We start from the raw sequence: 23919 nt of genomic DNA, 5'->3' as shown, positions 1-23919 counted from the left end.
CTTCTATGGAGAGACAACATCCCATTTTTATTGATGTTCCTAGAAAAGAGAGGCCAGACACTCACAAAGAACTCTGCCTGGAGTATGAAAGGATCCAGTGCCTTCTTGTGCAGCTCCTCTTCAGTCAGGATGTTCGATGCCGTCTGGAGGTATTCTTGGGCTGACTGTTCCCGTGGGGACATGACATAGCCAAAGCCTTGCTCAGAGCAGCCTGGGGTGCACATATCCAGTGTGAGTGAAACATTTGAACCTCTCCTGCAAAACAGAGCAGTCAAAGTTTGCTCACAACAGACTCATCACTGCCAGCAGTGACATATGAATAACTTCAGGAAATCACCCAGCTGGTACTGGTGGGGACATTTTGGTCACTACCTGTAAGAAAATGGGTGATGCTTCTTGTGTGGATAAGACCAGAAGATGATTTTGTGCACTGAAACATTACTGGGGTAAGATCTTGGGATAAACTACTAGTTCAACTTTAATAGAGACATAAAAAGCCTACCAACTGCAGTGAATAATTTTTCTATCTGAAAAATGTTCTTTCCACAACTGTACATCATAAGAAGGGTAAAATGAAGGTCCCATTATGAACATATACTGTTAAGTGTAGAATTTTTTGTGTTAGTTAGTCACACAACAAACCAAGGAAGTCAAAATGCCTACTATAAATAAAGTTTTAAAGCACTTCTGAGCTTCTGTTAATCTCACATATGATAGACAAAAGTAAGATTCAAAAGCCGTAAGTGAATCTATATTTAAATATCTTTAACATAATAATAAAGCCACACAATATGATGATTACTAGGTAAAGGTTCTATACATTTACACAGTAAACCTATTTTTGATGAATCTCAACTCAAAAAATTTAGTTAGAGGGTGTGTGCAGGAGTGTGCAGGAGCTATTGAAAACCATGTAGGCACACAGGCATGACCAACTCACAGAGAGGACAGAAGTCATTGCTTGGATCACAGCCCTTTCCTGGACTCAGGATTTTGCCCAAAATAATTTGCAACCAGCCTCCTGCTGTGATTCACAACCATGGGGAAATGCCACTAGTGGCAGACATGGAATCTTTAGTGACACCTTTCAGAGGATTTCACCTCACCCTCCTGTGTGCTATTAGACAGCTACCACATTTCTCCCCAAAACAGATGCATTTGACAAGGATTGCTTTTGGTTCTTTCAAGGTAGAAGAGGCTACCTACATTAATAGTTCTTCAGCATGAGGAAATGAGATGATTATTTCTTCTTCAGCAACATTCAATGGTGTTTGAATTTAGCTGCTGACCACCCTTTAAATTGCATAGGTGGTTAAAGAATGAGAGGGAAGGAAGAGAAAAGCAGAACGGATGTCAAAGAGTCACAGGTAGGTAATTTAACACAACACCAAACAAAGGAAAAGTGACCAACGTGTAATGTAAATGAAGTTTGTCAGGGCACCGCTCAAACCTGAAATGATGTCTGTCCTCTCAAGGACGTGTATGTTGAAAACAAGTTTATATCTTAAGTGCTCACACTGTACCTAGTTTGAGAACTACAAGCAATTGCTTTCATTGTCCCACTTCTAATTATTTGACAAGTTTTTCACTGTAATTCATTACTTTAACCAACAGATTATTCTCCAAGCAATACTCCCCAATTCTCTTGATACAGTGAGCGTCTTTCATGTAGGCTAGCAGTCACCTGAGTAGAAATGTCATCTCTTTAAAGTGACAGAAATGGAATGAAATAGGGATAGTGAGGAACACAAATGACTCACATCTTTCAAGCCCAATCTTGCCTATAATGAAAAACCAACAAAGCAGCAGCTTCAGGGACAAGCCCCAGAGGTTACTGTGATCTCATATAAAGGTAGAAAAAAACAATAAAAGGTATAAAATTTTAGGACAATGTTATAACAAAGCATAAAGCAATAAAAACATTCTAAACCCACAAGAGTGCAAATTGAAAGCCTCTTCTGTAACACTCCTTTTTACTGTGTCCTGAGGAGCTTAGGAAAATCAGCATTGTATTCTTAAAATCTAAGTTCTGTCCTTTGTTTTAAGCTTTACAGATGGGAATTAACTATGGTTAGCATTCTAATTAAGCTTGAAAACTGAGAAATAAAGAAAGGTGATACTTGGCTATGCTGGGCCCCTCAATAACTTCATTCTTATTCATAACATCATCACTTTAGCAGAATTTCTTCACAGGAATTTATCATCAAGACCTTTGTTCTGTTTCACTAAGACAACTGAAAGGACACAAAACAGAAAAATATTTTCCTTTAATCTTGAAACTGCCCTTTCCCAGCTGTGAACTTCTCTGAGAAGGTCCTCACTTGCCCAAGAAACTCCTCTTTTCAAGTTGCCCTTAAGGTTCAGGCAGTGAACACCAGCTCACCCCAAAGTTTCATTACTGGGTTCATTTGAATAATTCATTTACTTCTAGATTAACTCATTTATATAAGGAGTGCTAAAGACTATCCCTTTTTCTATAGTTTGCTTTTGGAGAAAAGACTAGTTCTCCAGTATGAGTGACAGGGAAAAAAAAAAAAATCAATGAGACCCACCTCTTTCAAAGGTAAAAGCTTTTACTGCTCTACAGGGGATTTTATGCAATGCAATTGCTGTCTTGATGAATGGTGAGAGACTGATCAAACACAAATAGATGTATTCAACGGAAAGAAATGATGCTTTGGAACAGCACTTGTTGACAGCTATCCAGAAACTGTGTGCTGTTTAACTAACATGCTTGTATTTATGACTGGACTGAAAACGGGACAGGAAGTAAAGCAGGTGTTTGACTTCACAACCACATTTGAAAGTGACATTCACAAAGGCAATAAAGTTTCCTACCAGGCACAGAACTCCTAAACCCACAAAATCTGGGAGCGGACTTTTCCCTATTAGTCACATCTACCCTACCTTTCTTGCAAGCCCACAGATTTAACCGTCAGAGTAGCTGGGTCTGTCTCTGCTTTAATGTCCATTACGCAGTCAAACACTGGAGTCTCTGGTATAGGATCCAGATCTAGGAAGTCATCTTCATTTTTATCCTCTGTCCACTCTGAGTATGTGAAGGAAGGCTGCCGGCTCACAGACTGGCGTCTGTCCTCTTGCAGCGGGAAGGGAGGGTCTGGCGGGGCTCGGAGGAGGTGCCAAAACTGGAGGAAACAAACATTTAAACAGGTTTCTGCTTGTAGCCAGCCCTTCCATATAGCCTAGGGCATGGGTCTTTAGGGCAGCATTCCAGCTGTCTGTACCAGAACTGGGGAGTACTGAAGAGAACAGGAATGTTCCATGCAGGAGCGGCTTTGTGGTGTGTGTTGCAAGGATTCACATCTACCCATTCAAACCTGCTTTCAGCCACAGAGGTTTCCACTGAGCTAGCCAGGCTTAACTCAGGGATACAGTGGAAGTGGAATGTGCTTGTGACCATCATATGCAAGCCAACGTGATACCACTGTCCTTTTGTTCAGTTTCTTACCCTTCCCAGGCTTGTTTACAAAACAAAAATCCACTCTAGTATTCTACAAATCATATCTCTCCTGATTTAATGGCTTTCCATCTGAAATTTGCATATAGCTATCTTAAGTTAACATAATTGAGCTGAACATCTTTAATAACCAGGCACTGTACCCTGAATTTATACATAAACCCATCATTTTTGAAGAGGCCCAAATTTTGATGTACCTGATCCTGGGGCTCAAAATGCCCATATCGATTATTGTACAGGGCACAGACTGTGTTATAATCTAATTATCTGATTTGAATATGGTATAAACATTGAATAATGAATCCTGTGAAGTTTTAAGACACAACTGCAATATGAAAGGTTATATTACAAATTAACAAAAGGTTTGAAATCGCATGAATCTTAAAGATTTCCATATCATATCAGTTTGCACAGATGCTGTGATAGATTAGATGATTTGGAAATCACATCAATAGACTTCAAATTCTCCACACAGGTTTTAGTAAAAATTTCAAGCCCACCTCTGAATTACAGTATGTGGAACCTTAGGCCAACTTCATCCATCTAGCATAGAACTAGGAGCAGTATCACTCAGGCTAATGCCATATAAACTATACTGAATTGTCATGCATCCTTTTGAGAATAAGGACACATCTTATTTTCCCCAGTAAAAACCTCTTCTGTCCTTTACTTACATGGCTTTTAAATGACCAGTTGAATTTTTAAAACTGCCACTAAAAAAGGTCAGATTTCTCTTCCTAGGCTACTAAAGTACATTAGGATGTCATGTAGGACAGTGTCAATTTCAACATTGGAAAAGAAGGGCTTGGTCATAAAGGCACCCCTTAAAGGACAAGATTCCTTCAAGGTCTCTTCTAGGCAGCATGTGGCTTAAAATCAGTTTTAAGTAGAGAGGGAGAGAGAGCCTCACTCAGCTGAGAAAAAGGGGAAAATAAAGAAAATTGTTTTCATGCAACAATCTGCTGTCCACCAGGCTGGGATTGTAGAAACCCTGCCTGGTTCAATCACCATTTTCAATGTTCTGCCAGTGACTATGTTATACCTTATTCTACAAATACTGATAAAAGCAGATCTTTTCAAATCTGTATATTGCAAAGCAGCATGACCTCAGACATCTGAGAGGAAGGTGACAAGTAGGCAGGGAGGGACAAGGCTCATGTGCCCTCTCTATACAGTCTCTCCTTCCTATTGTCCATGTTAGAGGCAACATACTGGGCAAGATGGACCATAGGTCAGAACTCACAGGACACTTCTTGTACTCTGCAGCCCAGCAATTTATCCAGAGAGCATGGTGACAGAGTGACATTTGTGCCTCTACTCTAGCTAGAAAAGTCTTAGCACAGACCACAGGAATACAAACCAGTGCAAACTCACCAACGTGGAAACTGTTCGAAAATGTTTTTCTATACACAAATTTTAACCAACATAAAAATGGGCTAAGTCTACTTTAATCTATAGTGGCCTTCATGTTCACTTGCAAGAAGTTCACATGCAAAATTGTCCAAAGAGAGAGCAGAATTTTTGGCCATGGAGAGCTTTCACTTAACTTTATCTTCTGTGCTAAGACTGGGCCAGCAAGAAATGTTTTTATCCACTGAGAAATAGATGAATATGCAAAAAATCACACCTCTGCTATTCAGACTTTCAGGCCAGAATGTTTTGCTACAAATTTATCTGGAACTCATACAGTTCTTGACAATTCTTAATTGTCTTTTTTTTTTTTTTAATGTTTGCAATTACAGAATTACCAAAAGTTTATTTTTGAGGACAAAAATAATCTGGATAAGGTACAGCAGCATCAAAAACCCAGGAAATTGCATAAACCTTACTGAGTTCCTTGCCTACATCAATGATCACAATAATGGAGGCATTAACTATAATTTCTTTGCCTTGTGAATGGTTTTTAGAAAGTCCATTTTCCTGACACATTAAACAGAAGATGTTGCCACTGTGTTGTCTCTGAGTGAACTTAAGCATGGCATATAATATGACATTACTTCCTAGCAGAGAGTGTGGCCAGCAAATCAAAGGAGGCATTCCCCTCTCCTTGGCATTCAGGGAGCTGCACCTTGAATACTGCCTACAAATTTAGTTCCCCCAGTTTAAGACAGATATGGAAAAATCGGAGTGGTCCCAGCAGATGGTTTCAAAGGAGGTCAAGGGTCTAGAATGCAGGAAAAATGTGGAGGGAATTGGGCTTGTTCAGCCTGGCAAAGAGGAGGCTGGGGTGATCTAACAGTGACCTGTAACTACTTGAAGGGCAGCTCCAGAAATGCAGCCAGATATTTCTTGGTAGTATCAGCTGATACCACAAGGAACAATGGCCACAAGCCTGCAGAAATTCAGCCTAGACATTTATGTTTGTGAAATTCAGATGAGACACGAGGAAACATCTCTTCCCCAAAAGTGCCACATGGTTGTGGCACAGGCACACAGAGAGATGAGAAACCTTCCTCCCCTGAATGTTGTCAAAACCTGAGTGGAAAATTTCATGGCTGACTTTACCAGGTGTTGGCAACAGCCTGGCTCCAAGTAGGATGTTAGGCTAGCAGTCTCTGCCCACCTACAGTCCCATGATTCTGGGATGTATTTCATTATGCTGTCCATCACTCAAACAGCATGTACACAGCACAGCTTTGACTTCCTGAGCTACCTGGGGTGCACCTCTGGAAGGACAGGAGGTGATGCTCTACCTGCAGATTCAGTAGCTGCATTCCCACTCTAAGAGAACAGCGCAGAGCGGTTTGAAAAGCCACATTCAGTGAGAGCTCCCTGACAACACAGAGTCCTCCATAGCTCTCCCATCTAGCACACAACTTTGTGCCAGTTACACAGTCCATGGAGAAACACAACACACTGCTGCTCCCCAACAGTTGACAGCTAACTAGATTAATTGTAGTCGTGCCACTTCATCTTGTTCTGCAGCTGGGGCCTTGGTCTACATCTAACAGGACTTCAGAAGAACAGTGGCACTCTAGAACAGCTCCTTCTGCCACTGAAATCAATGGATGATGGTCCTGTTAATGGACACATCCCTTCAACTTCGGTGAAAATAGTTTATTTTTTCCATCTGTGGATGGAAAAAATAAAAACCATTTTTATATACCATTCTACTTCAGTGTATTCCCCAATTCATCAAGAAATTGAGTAAGGCTAATTCCTCTACATAAAGCAAGCAGATAATTATACAGAAACAGCCCCAAAAATGATGGTTTACAACTAACTTGGGCATAACACCAACAACTTGTGTTAAATAAGACATCTTATAAAAACTCCTTGAAAAATGGCATGAATATAGTTTGTGCTGTATCGTAACTTACCAGAGATCCTACAAATAGCAGCCCTAGAGAAGCCAAAGACAGCAGGATGTATGATACCACTACACTCCCAAATGTAGTCAGGCTCTGTGGAACAACAGAATAGACAATGATTCATTAAGAATTTAGGGGCACAGTACAGTGTCTGCATGCATGTTCTTGGCCAAGCATTTATTATTTCCCATGAAGATTTACTGATATCATACTCACCTGTGGAAAAGCTGTCATCAGCACAAAAAAAAAAAAAAAAAAAAAAGGCAGGTTTTGGAGAAGACAAACTGAAACAATCTCTAAGCTCCAGCATCTCAGAAGGTCTAAACCCCAGATTTCACTGTGAAGGCAAACAGGAGTTCTGCTTCCTATCCTCACACTTTGCCAAAGTTGAGATCTGAATACACAATTCAATTTTGCAGACTGGACCAACACTTCATTGCTACAGTCAGGGTGATTTTTATACTGTCCTAAAGGGCTTTAAACAAAGTTTAGTACTTTTCCTGGGTTTGGGGATCCTTAAATAGAATCCAGCCACACAGGAGTTTGCTGTGCTTTCTACACATTCAGTGAAATACCATCAGATTAACTCTCACCACTGGCAGTGGAACTAATTCTGATGTTTTAGTAATTTTATAGTAGTCTATAGTTCAGCCTGTTCTCTGCAGTAGGTGCAAAATTCAGTTCTAATGGGCTTCAGTGAGCAAGGAATTTTATTCTGTTTTTCTCCTACTAGTACAGCTAATGAGAAATTTGGAGTTATAAGCTTCCATTTGCTTATTTTAACATCAGAAGATTTCTTTGCCTATACTGTTTTCAAGTGTAAATCTGCACAATAAATAGTGCTATAATAAACAGTCTTCAAACATGCATGAACATCTGTACAGAGTCATACTTGGGGTGTTCTTGTGGTGTATTCTAGGAATCACTTTCCTCTGTGAAGGACAATTATTGCAAGTCAAAATTATACACATCAGTGTTTTTTTGTAAGGAACAACAATTTGTTAATGATTGAGCGCCTGCAAATAAGACACAGGCAATAGTCTGTGAAGAGCTCTGTGGATAATAAAGCCAACTGCAAAAGAAAAAGTGCTTCTTTCAAAAAAACCCAAAAGAGCTGGTGACATGCAGCTCATAAACACTGAGAAAATAGAAAACAGTCTCCACTGTACTTCAATCACAAGAGGCACTGAATCTGATTTTCTATTAGCACTGCAAAGCCTCTGCCTCAAAGATTATGTACAATGGATCTAAGCATTCTGAAAACAAATATATTTCATCAGATTTTTGAAAGTAGCTGTTCACCACTTAATTAAGGTTCTGTCCACACTAGAAAAATCTGCACTGGGTATAATTACCAGTAATTTATCAGATGAATCATTCTGGTATACATGTCATCATGTCATGGTGAGAAGCTAGGCAATTTTACTGGGTTAGCTCTGTAGATATAATTGAATCTGTGCACCTACTACACTTGAAATACATTTCCTGCACACAGATATGTTCTAAACATTCAACCAAAACAAAAAAAAATTGAGACTATGGTATGATTTGCACCTTTTATATGGGTTGATCCATTCTTCCAGAATTTAAGATTCTGTTCATCCTAAGAAATGAAGTTCCAGCTCTCCCTTTACTGTGGGCTTAACCTTAATGAGATGACTTCTTATTGCTTTATTTCATTTGCAATATTTTGCACATAATGAAAAATCTGCTGTGCTGACCTAACATCATAGTCAAAAAATTCTGCCCAATATCTCAAAGATTAAATATTCATCTGCTTTCAGCAAACTCTTCTGCCATTTCAGGATGTACACATGAAATACACACATATTATACTTATCAGAAGAGCTGCTAGAAGCACCACCCAAGGCAACTGAAATCAACTATATAACCATAGAGGAGCACAGGGACTTACCTCCCCTTGATCTGAAAAAACCTGTTTAAATGGGGTGAGCAAGTAAGAGAGCAGGTCGAAAGCATTCTGAGCTGCTGGGATGGTCCCATAAGTGCTGTACCACAGCATCATGCAGAGAAGCTGTGCAATCAATCAGAAAAGATGTAATTAGCATCTCTCATTATACACACAATCATTTTCATTTCAAGACTGCATAATTAACTAATTTAGTTAGCATTGATTTAACGTTGATTATCGCTTTTGCTTTAAGAAGTCAGGTATTTTCTAGGCTGTAGCTTAACAGGAATAAAAAGACTGAAGGCTCCAAGCTCAGCCACTATTAACTAGATGTGCATCACTGAGTTACACAGGCTCCCTCCGACCCTCACTAGCAAAAGGGCTGCCAGAAACACCAAGTGGAGCAACACTGAAAGAGCAACAGGTTCTTCTGGCTTCTAAACTTTCAGGATTACTACTTTTAGATCAAAACTAGTAATTCCATGAATTTAGGATGTTATTGAAAGACTCTTAAGGCCTCTCTCAAAGCTCTCACAAACAGACATGTTTCACATAGGCATCACGATAAATACACACACACACAAACCTACACACGTGGAAACATTTCATTTGAACCATTCAGGGTGCTGCACATGCCACAGTTAACGTAAACTACAAAAGCAATGACTTTATATTTAACGCACTCACAGAGAGGTATAACCTCATCCCACACCACAGCTTTAAAGAACAGACTTCCTGCTCCACGCGTTAACAACATGGGTCTTTACCCCCATACATATCAGCTACAGAAAATGGATTTGGTGAGATATTGGTTATTTGCCAAAGAAGGCATTTGCAGAGCAGCCAGAAATGGGATGGGATCTGGGACATCAAAAGGCAGGAGCTGCTCTCAAGGCAAAGCTGGGAGATGAGGACTGCACCTATTCCCACTGCTACATTTACAGTGAATGAGGAAGCCTCCCAAGCCAGCACAGCCTAAAAGAAGGGTGCCAGCATTCCAAAGCTATGCAAGCTGCCTTACCAGTATCTGTGAGAGGACAAACAGATACATGCTGTCTCCAGGTATTAATCCATTCCATGGGGGAGGCCAACCGAGCACTGCTGTTTTCTGGGAGGCTTTCAGGGACTGCTCCTTCCTGCTCGGCTCTCCTTGCCGTCCTTCATCTTCATCCACTGACTCCATAACAGCTGGATGGGAGCAACCTTCACGTGAAAACGACATGTGCAGGGATGAATGGGATGTGACCCTGCAGGCACCGCGGGGGCTGCAGGGCTATTGTTTTCCTGCAGACGATGGTTACCTTTCAGTTCTGCCTCAGCAAGCGCAGCTCAGGATTGTGAGCGTCACACTCTATTAGTGCAGCTCTATTCACCTACCTTCATCAGGAAAAAGTGAGTGTGGGTGGATAAATTATTTTCCCTTTCTTTCCGGAGGTGCAGATTCTGGGCTTTGTTGTTAACAAATTCTCATTTACATTGCGGCACTTTTTCATTTTTACTTTTTAAAAAAAGCTACCTGTGCTATTGCCTAGCTACACACTTCCTAGCTGCATGATGGCAGAGAACCCATTTTTGCCCCTTTCTGTCTCAATGTCTCTATTTCTTTTATTTGTCTGCTTTGTCTAATCCGATTATAGATTTCTGAGGTAGAGACTGTTTCATGTTATGTGTCTGAATAGTGCTTGGGGACCCTGGGTTTTGGCTGAGCGTCCTAAGGCACTAATAAAATAGACTTTATTCCAATAACCTACTTCTTGAATGAATTCATACTCAAGAGCTATTTGATAATGTTGCAATGCTGTTCTGTTCAGTGGAAATAACCACTTGTGTGGCTATTCCCTCAGTAACACGATTTTGAATAGAGTCTGTGTAGATATAAATTCATTTACAAGTGAGAAGGAGTGAAAGATCAGAATAATTGGGTGTAAGTATTACTGACTTACATCTTTGGACACGAGGAATGCCCCAAGGCTGCCCTGTGTACAACACTGTAAGCCTAAACCAGACTCTTGTATCCCAGGGAAAGGCCACAACCTTGGCCCTTACATGGTTTGTTGAGGTCAGGTTTGTACAAAACCTTACTGTCTGCAAATGTTTCTCTAAATTTCTCACACCTGTAACTCTAAGTCAGATAAACAACCATTAATTAGCCACAGCTCTAATCAGACAAATGAAATATATCTTTGTATCAGCTGAGGGTCTGGCCATAGTAAGAATTCATCTTCTAGTGCTGTGTTGTTTTTTTCTTTTTTTTAATGCTAGATATCACAGGAATTCTACCTCTCAGTTCTTAAAGTTGAGAAGAAGTTTTAAGCTTCTAAACTGCTTCACGTCACACTAGATTCAAACAAGAATTGAGAGGAAAATATTTGTTAATGATTGCCAATTTTTCCTGCTATTTTTGTGGGATATTTATGTTCTGTGTTTTGGAACAGGAATTTGAAATTTAGCAGGAACATAATCTTTGTGTCAGAAACTATTTTTGTTATCTTTGCAGAGAGACATGCACCTGTGGCTGAGATCTAAAGCTTCAAAAATATCTACTTTCTTATAGTTTATTACTGTTTGCTCCTAAAGTCTCTAACCTTCCATTTTTACTAAACATAGTTTAAGTTCTACTTTTCCTTTATCTTCATTAAACAATGCACCTCTGTCCCTAAGAAGGATTAATAAACATATTTACTGTTTTTCAAGTTCCGATGATTTCCTGTCTTGCATACTCCTTCCCAAATCTCAAGATAAAATATACAGTGCAAAACTAAAACAACACTGGGAAGACAACCAGACCAAGGAATGCAAGGAGCCAATGAATGCAGATTTCACACTCAGCTTTCAGCTGGTTTTTATAAGTCATAGTATTTAATATTTCAGTACTTTTTTTTTTTTTACTGACCAAAAGTGATACTTTTATGTAGCAGGTAAACAGCTTTTTTTTTTTTTGTTTTGTTTTGTTTCATACTTGTAACAGCCTGAGATTTTACAAGGTCATTTCTGATTGGAAACAAACCTCTGACTATAATACATCGATGTGAAGGCTACTTAACTGCATTTTCTGGAACAAAGATGTCAAAGTTAGGGCACTTCTCGGTAACCATGGGGATCTGTGCTTCTCCACAGCCTAGAAGTCCAATTCCATTGTTCTCTAATAACACCTGTACAACTGTAGGGGTCACATTCTCCTTCATACAACTGCCCTACATGAAGGACAACAGACCACTCTTACTTTCAATTATTTTCACTGCATAAGGTAGAGAGAGACCTGGCCTATGGACCTGGGAGCCCAAGACTCCAGCTCTGCTGAATTGACACTGTTATCAAGAGGTATTTTCACTGGCACAATAGAAGGCAAAAGGTATAAGAACTACAATAGCGCAGAACTGGTTGAATCCATACATACAAATAAAGAGGTACATCTCTTGGATATACACAGAGAAGGTCTAGTTTTAACTAAAGTCCACTCAAAAATTTTCTCCTACAAATCCCAAAAGATTAGATTCTAACAAACGTCCACCTTGGGTTTTGTATTGATTTAACTATGCAAGCTTTAAACAATACTTCAATTAGCACTCACACATCATCTTGCAATCCTATATTCCTGTATTGTTAGCCCTAACGGGTGCAGGATTCTTTCAGTTGCAGATGAGGCAATGAGTGAAACACCAGTGAAGCTTTCTTGTGTCAAGGTGAATGTAAAGATCTGGAGAGAGCTGGCAAGGATCACTGCCTGCAGGAATGAACAGAGTCTCTCCACTGCTCATGGTTTGACTGACAGTGAAATGTAGCATCCATGTGATAGCTTCCTCATTTCCTGCATCACAGAGATGGGGATTCAAGTTCCACGAGTACTTCTGCTTTGGCACAAGACTACACTTGCTAGGGAAAAAGAAGCCTTTGGCAGAAGAATTAAAAGGTCTCTGACATCTGTAGCAGCCATATGGCTTGTGAAAACAAGTTGAGATTTCAAAACAGCACTATATACTTAAACCCATCCTGGCTGTTCAGGGAAAAAGCACTTTCTGGATCATGCCAGGGATCCATTCATCCTGTATTCTTTCCTTAAACAGTGCCACCAAAACAAGCTGCCAAAAATGCAAGGCACATTATCATATTATGGAATAATATATATAGGGAAACATCTTCCTTCACTCAGGATGTAAAAGCTGGCTTCTGTAACTCTACTCTGGCAATGCCCATTTTAACCCCTCTGTATCTATCTTTTTTTTTTCTGACTTCATACATAACAGGCAGAAGACTAAAGAAACACCTATATAAACTCCCAGATAAACAAGGGCTTAGAGTACTAGTCTTAGCTGAATACTAAAAGGCACTGTAGCAATAATAAGCAAGTCAACAAAGCCTTACAGTAACAAACATGCCACGATCCCATCAAATCCTGCTGTGGGTGAAGCATTAGCAGCTCTGTAACTCGACTGATTCATACTTAAAGCCTTCAGAGAAAAGCAAAACAAAAAACAACCCCTCAGAACCTCACATCCTGGCTGTATTTCCTAATGAAGTTAACATTTTAAAAGGAACTTGTACATGGGTGCTAATGCTCAAGGAATTGGCACCACTCCATTGGCAGACTTAATATAACAATGTATTTTTGTGAGAAAGACTTGTTCCTCAACAAAACTGTTATTATAACTGAAAGAAAATGCACCCCAGCAATGAAAAGACAGTACTCATACAGTTATTAGACATTTTTGTACATCCATCACACTGTCCCTGTGGGAATATGCTTCTGGGTTGGATAATGCTGCCTCTTCACTAGGAAATACAACTTTTGTTAATGGCGGATTGTGGATTGTACCTTCCAGACATACAAGACAGGAGGCCAAAAGGGGCCTCACCTGTTCTGCCAAGACTTGAGCTGCAGCAGCCAACACATCACAGCAGGGGTATGTTGCCCCTAATTGTTTTAGGTGTACTGAGGTACATTTCCCTCTGAACCTGTCCACATCTTCATCATGGCCACGTGTGGTGAGAATTTGCAGGAATGGACCACAGAGTAGAAGCACGACAAAGTATGAGGTATGCCAGCAATACCTCCCATCCATCAAGATTACCAGATTCATAAGTCCATTTTTGGCTTCTGCATCTTCAGATGTCCAAATGCAACTGCCTTATGAAATCTCTGCCTCTAATTTCCATCTAGCTGCTAGGGAGAACTGCTGTTGATGAAAGAACAGTAGATGAAAGTACGCTATTGAGATGGGTCTCAGTACACTGCTGAAAAGAATTTTAACATGCACCTCAACTGCACACATAGCACACAGCCCTTGGCACTGTAGTTCACAGATCTGGTCAAGACTTTGCTAAATACACACATCATAAGACATCCTGATTGCAGGCAAGTCCAGGTGCTGGAAAGACACATCAAACCTGAATGAGCTACCTCAGAGTGCACATGAACAAGAGGCAGCTTGTGCTGGAGGGTAAAAACCTGTCTATTCAAAGAATGGAGCTTTAGGAGAAAGGTATTGGCTAAGAAACAATCTCTTTTTTGGTTGCCACTGCACATGATAAAGATGGAAACTGAATAATTAGCTTTCTTTTCCACTGCAGTGGTATGGGAAGAAGTGGTTAAGAGGAAGGGGACCTCTCATACTTGCACGGCAAACAGAACTTGTGTACTTATGTTCTTCACTCTGCAGGAAATCAACTAGGGGGTCACTATTTTTTAACTCAGAAACTCCAACTGAACTTCTTTATGAACAGCAACCTAAGTTATTAAATAGTAAACATGACAGAAGCTGCATCATTACTGTTTACAGACAGATAAAATTCACCACCAAGGAAAGTCTGTTTCTTCTTAATTCTGTCTGCACCCCTGACTCATCTGATAAGTTATGTTGAAAATTTACACTAAAGATATAATAATCTGTGTTGAAAACTGGGGATGCTAGCTCCCCCATCAATAATTTTTTCTGACCTTTCTGATCATGACAGCTGTTACTCTGCTTGATCCCTGACCTGCTCTGTTTACAAGAGTTCAATGCATTTATGTTTTCCAAATAGCTGAGTAAAATGCTGCTCAGGAGGAGAACATCTAGGCCCCAAAAGTATCCAGATTAAAAACGGCAAAGAAAAGCCTCCCCAGATGCATCCCACAGCTACCTACTACTGACTGACTGGAGATAGAGGGGATTCACAACAATGTAATCTCCTCAGTACCTCCAATTCCATTCTGGATACAGCCCAAGTTTTAGCTGCCAAGAGCTTGTGGTTTGTAGATCTTGCATTTGTAATGCAAAACCACATGGAGAGCTACTTCAGTAAGTATAAGACAGCTTAATTAAAACACAAGGAACATGCCAGGCAGACCCATGGTTCCCACTACATCTACCACTAAATAAGGCAAGGCACCAAAGCAGCCCTGAAATCCCTTTGGTATCTAATTGGAAGCCAGTTAGATCCATCCTGTGGTCCTTTGTAGGACTGCAGACTTCAAACTCTTCTCTGTAACAGAACTCATGAAGAAATAAGCCTGACATACCATCAAGTTAAGTAAGAGGTCCAAGAAACTGGAACCACCCGCTCTGACACATTATAGAGGAATGGGAGACTCTTCACCAAGACTGAGCCTACACAGCAGCAACACAGATGTGTTACTTAATCTGAGATGAATTTCAGTTTACAATTTCTAATGCTTTTAGTTTGCAGTAAGTATATCTACCCTGGACTGTAAGAAGAAGCTGAGACAGGCTGCAGGTATTCACAGCCGTGTGGGGAACAACTGAAATTTCTAACATTCAAGGATTCTATTTTGGAAAGCTGAGTATTTTTTGCTAAAATGATCACACTGGAAATATTTGTATTTCATTCACACCGATTCATGGGTTGATATGTCCATCAAGGGGAACTCAGCTGCTCAACAGCTCTCCAGTTACACTGTTTCAGTCTCTCTGAAGATTCAAGAGAGCATCACCTCACAGCTTGCTTTTTTTGTGCACCTGTGTTGGGGAAATTCAGTGACAATGATGCACACTACAGCTTTAAAACTGAGCTTTTAGTAAGTACAACCACTGATATAAAATGTCTACCTGTTGTTGATTAGTCTATACAGAAAAATCTACTTCAATCCTCTGTTCTGAAAGACAAACACAGAATTGGTAATAAAACTTTTTCATCATTACCAAACTGCTTAGATAGGCACTGCAATGGCTCCTCCCTAATAGCAAGTGAGAGGGTTAATTTATCCTTGTGTGACAGAGGATAACCCACAATCAACTTTCCTTTGGGCTTACTTGCCCCTAAGAGGCAGGTAGCATGGCGAAAGCCAGAAGCCTCCTTCTGAGGCAGGCAAGCGTTCTCTGTGGAGTTCTTTGACAGTGCAGAGGAAAAGGAGTGTCACCTACTTGCCAGGAAAAGTACTGTAGACTTGCACTTTCCAAGCTCAACTGGTGGAGTCTGGCTGCTGCTTATGCCAAACTCTGATTACCAAAAGGGAAAGACAGAGAAAGAAAGAAGGAAAGTTGTGCAGAAAATCTGAGAGCGAATCATGCAGATAACCGAGGTCTACATACTTCCAGCCTGATGCTTCTCCCCTTTCACTGGCAACATTTCTAACAAACTTGAAGAAGAAACTTTCCTCTCTACTTGAAACAAGTTCTGCTGAATATGCAGACACTTTGCCATGCTGGGGGGACTGCGCATCTCCATCCATAAAGAGCCTCTTCTCAACCCTGAGGGAACAGCAACCTGATGCCAGAGTGTGCAAGGAGAATAGCTGCCTTTCCTCTCAGCAGCTCCCTGCTGAACTGCTGAGTCACAGGTTTTCTCTGCACTGAGTTCATATTGCTCCCACTCAGTCCACCTGCCACTTCATCTGGGATGGGTGGGAGGAGATAAAGAGAGGTGAAGACAAAAAATGTTCATGTTCACCCGGGACAATTATTATGATACTGAAGGGTCACATATAAAAGCAAGCCTGCAAGCTGCTAGAGAGGGATGGAGAAGAGAAATATCAGACTGCAAAAAAAACCCGCTTCCCTCTCCTCTTCTACAGCAGGAGACTGGCCATCAAACAAGCTGCAAGCCTCATTTGAATCCCAGTCAGTCACCCACGTTATGTGCTCTCTGATAAGTTCTGTGAATTTCAGGGTACGGACAAGGCTGTTTGCTGTGATTTAGAAGAGCTTTCAAGTTGCTGTGATTTTTTCAACAGTCCAACAGCTACTGTGTCATAATTGTCTGGCTGCCACAGGGAAGTGCCACAATGATAAGTGAAAATATCATCTGGATAGATTCCAGTTCCTAAGGGCATCTTCAGCTGAGTTGCTGCAGTGGAAATGTCCACCAGCTCCAACTTTCATCACGAAATAAGATGAAGAGAAAATCCTAGCCATTGTATTGCAGGCTTCATAAAACTCCAGCGTAACAGGAGCCAACATTTCCTGGTACCTGATAAATTCTTGTACAGAAAAGGGCCTCTACTAGCAATGCTGGGAAACATGTTTATCATGATTACAGAGGGTCCAGATTACCCTTAGGTTGAGTTGTACATATGGAAATAAACATTTAATTAAATTACCAAGGCAGGTTTTTTTTGTGATTAGAATTCTGGACAGTACATTTTATAAGTAATGAAAAAAGAAAATACCCAGAAGTTTCCTAATTTATTAAATACATTTCTGAAAAACCACTTCTGAAACTAACTTTCAGACTACAAGGACAACTGTGATTAATTTTCAGACTAATGGTCAAGCCACTGCTTCTGTTAGCAGAGAAACTGAGGGCTTGTTAGGAGGTAAATAAAGACTCTGTTTTATTAAACAGAATTAATGATTCTGAATAAGGTTAGTAAGCCTGTTTTTCTCTGTGAGAAATAATCTGTTCTTAGTTAATGTTCAGTCTTACTTTTTAGTGATTCTAGTGCAAATCTCTGCAAATGTGCTTGTGCTCTACAGATCTGAAATGCAAAGGCAAAATCCATTCTCAGGGAGTGAAGTGACACAGCACTAAAATGCCTTTCTATATCAACTTCCACTGCCCACCCCACAGAGTAACTCACTGTAGTGCTGCTCAAGAAATAGTTCACGAAAAAACGATAACTGCAGAGGAAAAGAAATACGAGAAAGAGAAAAGTAAAACTCACAATCCTCTCCAAGTCCCCTGCTCCCATACAGTCATTTTTGTTTCTAATAATCAAAAGAGTTTGCAAAACACAATTTTAAAAGATAGGATGCTGGCCTATGAAGTCATCCCTAGAGGGGGAAGGATGCAGCCTGACACTAAAGAATTTGTTTTACTAAAGGGTGAGTCTGGGGGACTTCATTTGATCTGTCACCAAATCCTTCCTTTCTGGAAGAAACCAAATGTTCCAGACATCACTCCTCACACCTGGGGTTGTACACACTGGTACTGACTGCTTTATAATATACCTAACCCACCTAGTAATAGAGAAGGTAATTTACCTGATCTTCTCACCAAGTCTCTAATCCATAACAGCTCATATGAAACAGAGCTCCGAGGAAAAAGCAGCCCAAGATTCCCCAGCTGACACCACTTTGATTTAGGTGTGAGCCTCACTTAGATGGGAGGAAGAAGTAAAAAATATCCTTGGGCTTTCTGCTCTGGAAAAACAACAAAGAGGAATTGCTAGGAACCACAAGAAGCAGTAAGGGACTGTCAGATAAAGCAACCATATGGGAAGTATATGGGAGCTACTGTACCATCTGTAGGGTCTGTACCATCTGCCAGGGTCTTACACTCATTACAAACTGCTATGTGTCTACTAATAATGGGGAAGTTGCTCTTAACTCCTAATGCAAGACTAGTTATGCCCTTGTCCACATCTAAATCATACTCCCACTACTAAGTCAAATACACAAGTGGTTTATTCTTAATGGCTCTTCTAATGCTCACAGGCCTTAACCACATGTGTTGTTAGGCAGTGTCCTTTTTCCTTTTGTCCTGTGAAACATCAAGATAAAGGATATGCCATTTCTCAAGGCAGCCAGGGCCCTCAGAGCAGTGTTTGCTTCAAAACAAAATATTAAATATGGCATGAAATTACAGCTCTTAAGTGAATGCAGACGCTCAGAGGGCAAAGACACTGAATATTAACTTGTAATTCACCCACACATAATTAGCAATTGCCATCTTTCAATCAGGGCTCAATTCAAAGCTTCTTTTGTTTGATTTTATCTTTTCTCCTTTCCTCTTAACCCTCTTACAGAAGGTCCATCTGATTAGCACTGAATATTGGATACAATTAATTTTTTTTTTTAATAAAGAACAGATTTCTTCGTCATGCTGTTTTCGTCACTGAACATTCTCAAATGCCTGGTGATAATTTCAGAGCTGCCTTGAGCTTTTGTAAACAGACTATAAGTTGACTTTCAGTGGAGTTGGTTGTCCCAAATTAATCCCAGGCTGCAAGCTCCCTTTAACACTGAAAATGGAAACCCACAAAGCAGCTTTGTAATTCTACAGCTAAAGAGATAAAGGCTTAGATTGCTCATGAATCAGCCTTGCACAGGCAAGACGGGCAGGGAGAACTGTCAGTGGTGCAGCGATGCAGATCAAAATGTACAGGCTTGAACTCTGAAACAGGATAACCAACTGTCCCCTTTCAAACCCTAATTAAAATTTTTGTGCCTTTACACTTGAACTGCAGGATATACTTAAATGTGCCTGAATGCATAATCAAAGACTAGCAATAATTTAAGAACCAGACAAACATCCTCTTCAATAAAAGAGTGACTCTGACAATTAAAAGAAACAAGCATATTATGGTATCACACACTTTTGAAAGTATTTGCTATTCATATCACTATAATCTGAATTGGTGTTGCCACACTGCTATTGTTGAAAAAAAAGGCTATTTCTTTTCTTAAATTAATAAATTCTAGAGTACTTCTACAGTCATTATGCTAATACCACTGTGTGTTTCTAATGTCTCCTCAGTGACTGGCCTGGCATTCTGTAGGTATCAGCTCTGCTTTCTGCTCTGGTGAATGAGAGGGTTTGCATCTTGAAGCAGAGGGGTGATTTGCTGGCTTCCTGCCAGGTTCAAATGGGAATGTTTTGATGTAATTAATTTGGGGATAGCCTGCTTTACTAAGTCACTCAAATCTTATGCTCTCAACCCTTCACAAAAAATCGTTTAGGAAAGCCACTATCACATTCATTTCAAAGACATTCTCTTTCCTGAGCAAAGTAAATTATATCAAGACCAGTCTTAACAATCATCTTCAGCCACAAACCTGATGCATGCCCCAAGGGTATTATGGCAAGTATAAGCATTTTGCTTTCTTTCATGCATTTAAAAAGGCTATGCTTGCACTGCTTGGCTTCCTCAGAAAGCAACAGTATCACTCGGACCTTCTAATTAAGCCTTGAAATAAATACTTGTAGAGATAAGGGTGTGGACATCCACAAACAGGACCAATTTTTTCTCTATATTAGAGCCCTATTTCCATTCAGGGCTGCACCATTATGGGCCCTAATGGAAACTCGGGACAATTAAATACCTCTGTAACTGCATGGTACAGGCATGCTTAGATTACTAAAATGTCACAAGAGCAACAGTTTCAAGCTCTCCTTCTCCCTAGCCATCCACAGGAGCACAAAAAGTGAACAATGCATGTAGAATGCGGTAATAGTCCTGGGTCTAGTCTATCTGGGTTCCTATACTGTGCTTACCAACACGGATACACGGCCTTAAATAGTAAACTAAAAAGATGCAACAGCTTGCCTTCTCATCCTCTTCCCAGGGAGGAAACATGCACTGAGCAATGTTTTGTCTAGATAGATAAGCAGACATGCACAAGTTGTTACAGCTCTCTGTTGGAGAAGGTGACATGAAAAAAGCACATGCTGGTGATGAGCTTTGCAATTCTTCCGGGAGGATTTTGCACCACTTGTCTGCAATCATGAGCTGCACTCTACAAAACAACCCAGAGGAACAAACCTCTCATGGACTTAGGTATCCCAAGGCTCCACTGCACCTCACATCACACAGCCTCATGCTGAGTTACTGTAGCAACAGATGACATTAATCAACAGGTCACCAAGCTGGCAAACAAACACCATTTTGGGTCATGCATAAGCAGAGCATTTCTACTTCTGCCTCCAGACTGGGATCACAGATAGCCTAGGGATCTTCATTCTGTACTCCAGCAAATGCTGCAGAAATGATGATGATCTGAGGTTGCATGGAACCAGGTGGCAGGTATGCTGCATGTGTGGGAGGCACACCTGCCAAGGAGGCACACTTAAAACCTCCCGTTGCTTCAGGTATAAAAGCCATCATAGTGTGTCCTATTCTGAGGATGAAAAGACAGGAATTTACCTCCTCAACTATGCAACACAAATCAGGACTATTAAAAACATTGTTTTGTCAGGTCTTGATTGGAGCATTTCTTTCTTTTCAGAAGCTCCTGACTTCATAACATTTATAATTCAGGTCACCACAAAGGCATCAAACATATTCTTATGGACTCCTAGTTGTCCCACAGTTTTGTCTCCATGTTGAAACGTGTTGTGTGTATTACATATTTCAGAATTTGAGTAGTCAATTGCTTCCCTTAGGATGCTCTTTCTGAAGTATGGGTGACAGTGTGTCAATGGGAAGCAGGATTTCATCCACAGAGCTGTATTTCTGCTATGCTATCCAGAGCACTTCATCTGCATGAACAGGAGATGCCAAACGCCTCATACCAAGTCTCCTCCCACACTTGACTTGAATATGAAGAATAAAGTACTGAGTAATCTTGTAAATCTCATTCTTAGCTTCCAAAGACCTGTGTAGCACTTCCAAACCATCCCACCTCTGTCTTCCTCCACATTATTTCAAGATTCTACTAAAAATTTTTTTTGTTTACATCTCTCACCTCTCAGTGCCAATTACATACAACAAAACTGCTTGGTCCTTTCCTGAAGGGTTTGTGCAGCAATGTTTTCGTAGCAGGGTGTGGGGGGCTACAAGGATGGCTTTTTTGAGAAGCTTCCCCATGTCTGACAGCTCTAATGCCAGCCAGCTGGCCATGGCCAAGCACATCAGATGGTAGGAATGCTGCTGGGATAATCTGTTTAAGGAGAATAAAGGTGTGGCACAGAAGTAAATGCAACCATGGAAGAAAGGAATGAGAATATATGAGAGGAACAGCCCTGCAGACACCCGGGTCAGTGCGGGAGGTGTCAGAGCTGGGATTCCCTTGCAGCCCATGGAGGAGCCCACAGCAGAGCAGGTAGATGCTCAAAAGAAGGTTGTGACTCCATGGTAAGCCCATGATGCAGCAGGATCCTGGCAGGGGGACCTGAAGACCCAGGGAGAGAGGAGCCCATACTGGAGCACCCTGTTCCTGAGGGACCATAGCCACTGGCAGGAACCCACACTGGAGCAGCTCATGAAGGACTGCAGCCCATGGGAAGGACTCACACTGGAGAAGTTAATGGAGGACTGCCTCCCATGGGAGGGACCACATGCTGGAGAAGGGGAAGAACTCTTTTTCCTGAGGAGGAAGTAGAGGCAGAAACAATACATGATGAACTGCATGATAACCCCCATTCTCCATCTCCCTGTACCCCTAAGAGAGAGGAGATAGAGAATCAAGAATGAAGTTAAGACCAAGGAGGGAGGGGGAGGAGGAAGGTGTTTTAAAGACTTGTTTTACCTCTCATTATCCTATTCTGATTTTGATTGGCAATAAATTCAACTAATTTCCCTGAGTTTTGCCTGTGACAGTAACTGGGGAGTGATCTCTCCTAGTCCCTAACTCATCAGCCACTTGCTATATTTTCTTTCCCTTATCCAGTTCAGGGTGGGGGGGGGGTGACAGAGTGCCTTTAGTGGGTGCCTGGCCTCCAGCACAGGTCAAATCATCACAATAGCATTTATTATGCTAGAAAAATCATAAAAAGAATGGGCAACAGCAACATTTTATCCATGGCCCAGGTAGAAGCCCTGTGATCTATTTCAGATATGTTGAGCAGAGGCAGAGAAGACAGAGTAAGCAGGGCAGTATCAAGTCCTATTTTTGAGGGATAACTGTAACATCATAGTTCATCCTTTCATCTCCACAGATCTTGAAATGATCTTATCAGCTGAACAGACAATAGCATCCCTAAATCCATATGTGCCTCCAATAGGAGTAGTACTTCAGCAGTGTGTAAAAAAACCTCAAGAATAAAGGAAGCTTCACCTTAGAGCTGTTGAAAAAGCATTTTTCTGTACAGAAAAATAACACAGGCTCTTCAATGTGCTGGCAAAGAATATTCAGAACCTATCAGTACCAGTGAGCACACAGGAAGCTAAAAGGGGCCATTTTGAGAATGCCTGCACAAACCTGACAGAAAAAAATAACCTATTCTGAAAAATAGGTCTGTATTTATCTTTGTCTCCCACAGAAGGCATACAAAATGGAAGGCGTTTAGTGCCTTTCAGGAGTGCCATCCCTCTTATCAAAAGGCTGCAAAATTGGTCAGATGAAACTTTTACCTGTTTCAGCAGGAATGTTGCCTGTGCAAGGAAGTTGGGACCAAGTCTTACAGTCTAACCAGGTTCTCTTCAATTTCTCTAAGAAACCTTTTTGACATACACAGAGGGAAGGTAAAAAGCATTCAAACTGCTAAAGACTGTGCAAAGCAGCAGCTTTGGACCGTCATTTGAAGGTCAGTCTTCAACACATAGTATTTATTTTCCTATTGTCAAACAACCCGAGTAGAAGGGACTTCTAATAGAATATGTTAGTTAATTGAATCTGGAACATTAACAGGTTTTTCACAATACTGTAGTATTTTTTCTATGAAAAGCAATGAAAAAATGGTTCTATTTAAAAGTGGTAATAACTGTAGTCTTTGAACATATGCTTAATGAATAAATCTGTTAGGAAAAAGCCTTGTGTGTATTGGAGGGAGGTAGTATATTTGTTCTCACTTAAAGTGTGCCATGATGGCAATCATCAACAGCAAATGGGACTAAAAAAATTTCATTTGGCCATTTACTTTCAGGTGAAATTACTCTTAAATAACACAGTCTTTTAGCTAAACAGCTGAGTTGAAAATAAAGCAATAGCAGATCCACGTCATTAAGGACACCTTTTAAACTCTTCGGTAGGTGCAAAGAACCACAACATAGTAATATCCAGGCAGCTTGCTGCCAGAGCATGGGGTGCAGCACACAAAGCCTATAGCCCACAGGGAAGAGGTATTCAGATCCCATGGGGAGAACAGCCTAACAACCCAGTGCTACCACATACTGCAGCAGT

General features: G+C 40.7%; 1 protein-coding gene across 15 annotated transcripts in view; it reads right to left on the bottom strand.

Moving 5' to 3' along the window:
* The window catches only part of PTPN5 (protein tyrosine phosphatase non-receptor type 5), a 78659-nt gene that overhangs the window by 23785 nt on the left and 30955 nt on the right, over positions 1-23919 (bottom strand). For 8 of the 15 annotated variants that reach the window (XM_068194008.1, XM_068194003.1, XM_068194007.1 and 5 more), the window contains exons 3-7: positions 9723-9904; positions 8705-8824; positions 6799-6882; positions 2908-3146; positions 66-255 (exon numbers count right to left, since the gene is read on the bottom strand). In XM_068194008.1, coding sequence (XP_068050109.1) covers positions 66-255; positions 2908-3146; positions 6799-6882; positions 8705-8824; positions 9723-9904 — 815 coding nt within the window. Of the gene's footprint in view, positions 1-65; positions 256-2907; positions 3147-6798; positions 6883-8704; positions 8825-9722; positions 9905-10002; positions 10079-23919 lie in introns of all 15 variants that reach the window. The other 7 variants (XM_068194014.1, XM_068194011.1, XM_068194012.1 and 4 more) reach the window with 2 other exon arrangements.

This window comes from Anomalospiza imberbis, chromosome 6 (genome assembly GCF_031753505.1).
Source record: "Anomalospiza imberbis isolate Cuckoo-Finch-1a 21T00152 chromosome 6, ASM3175350v1, whole genome shotgun sequence".
NCBI lineage: Eukaryota > Metazoa > Chordata > Aves > Passeriformes > Viduidae > Anomalospiza > Anomalospiza imberbis.
Note: the sequence above shows the minus strand (reverse complement) of the source record. Positions and strands in the feature narration are given on the sequence as shown.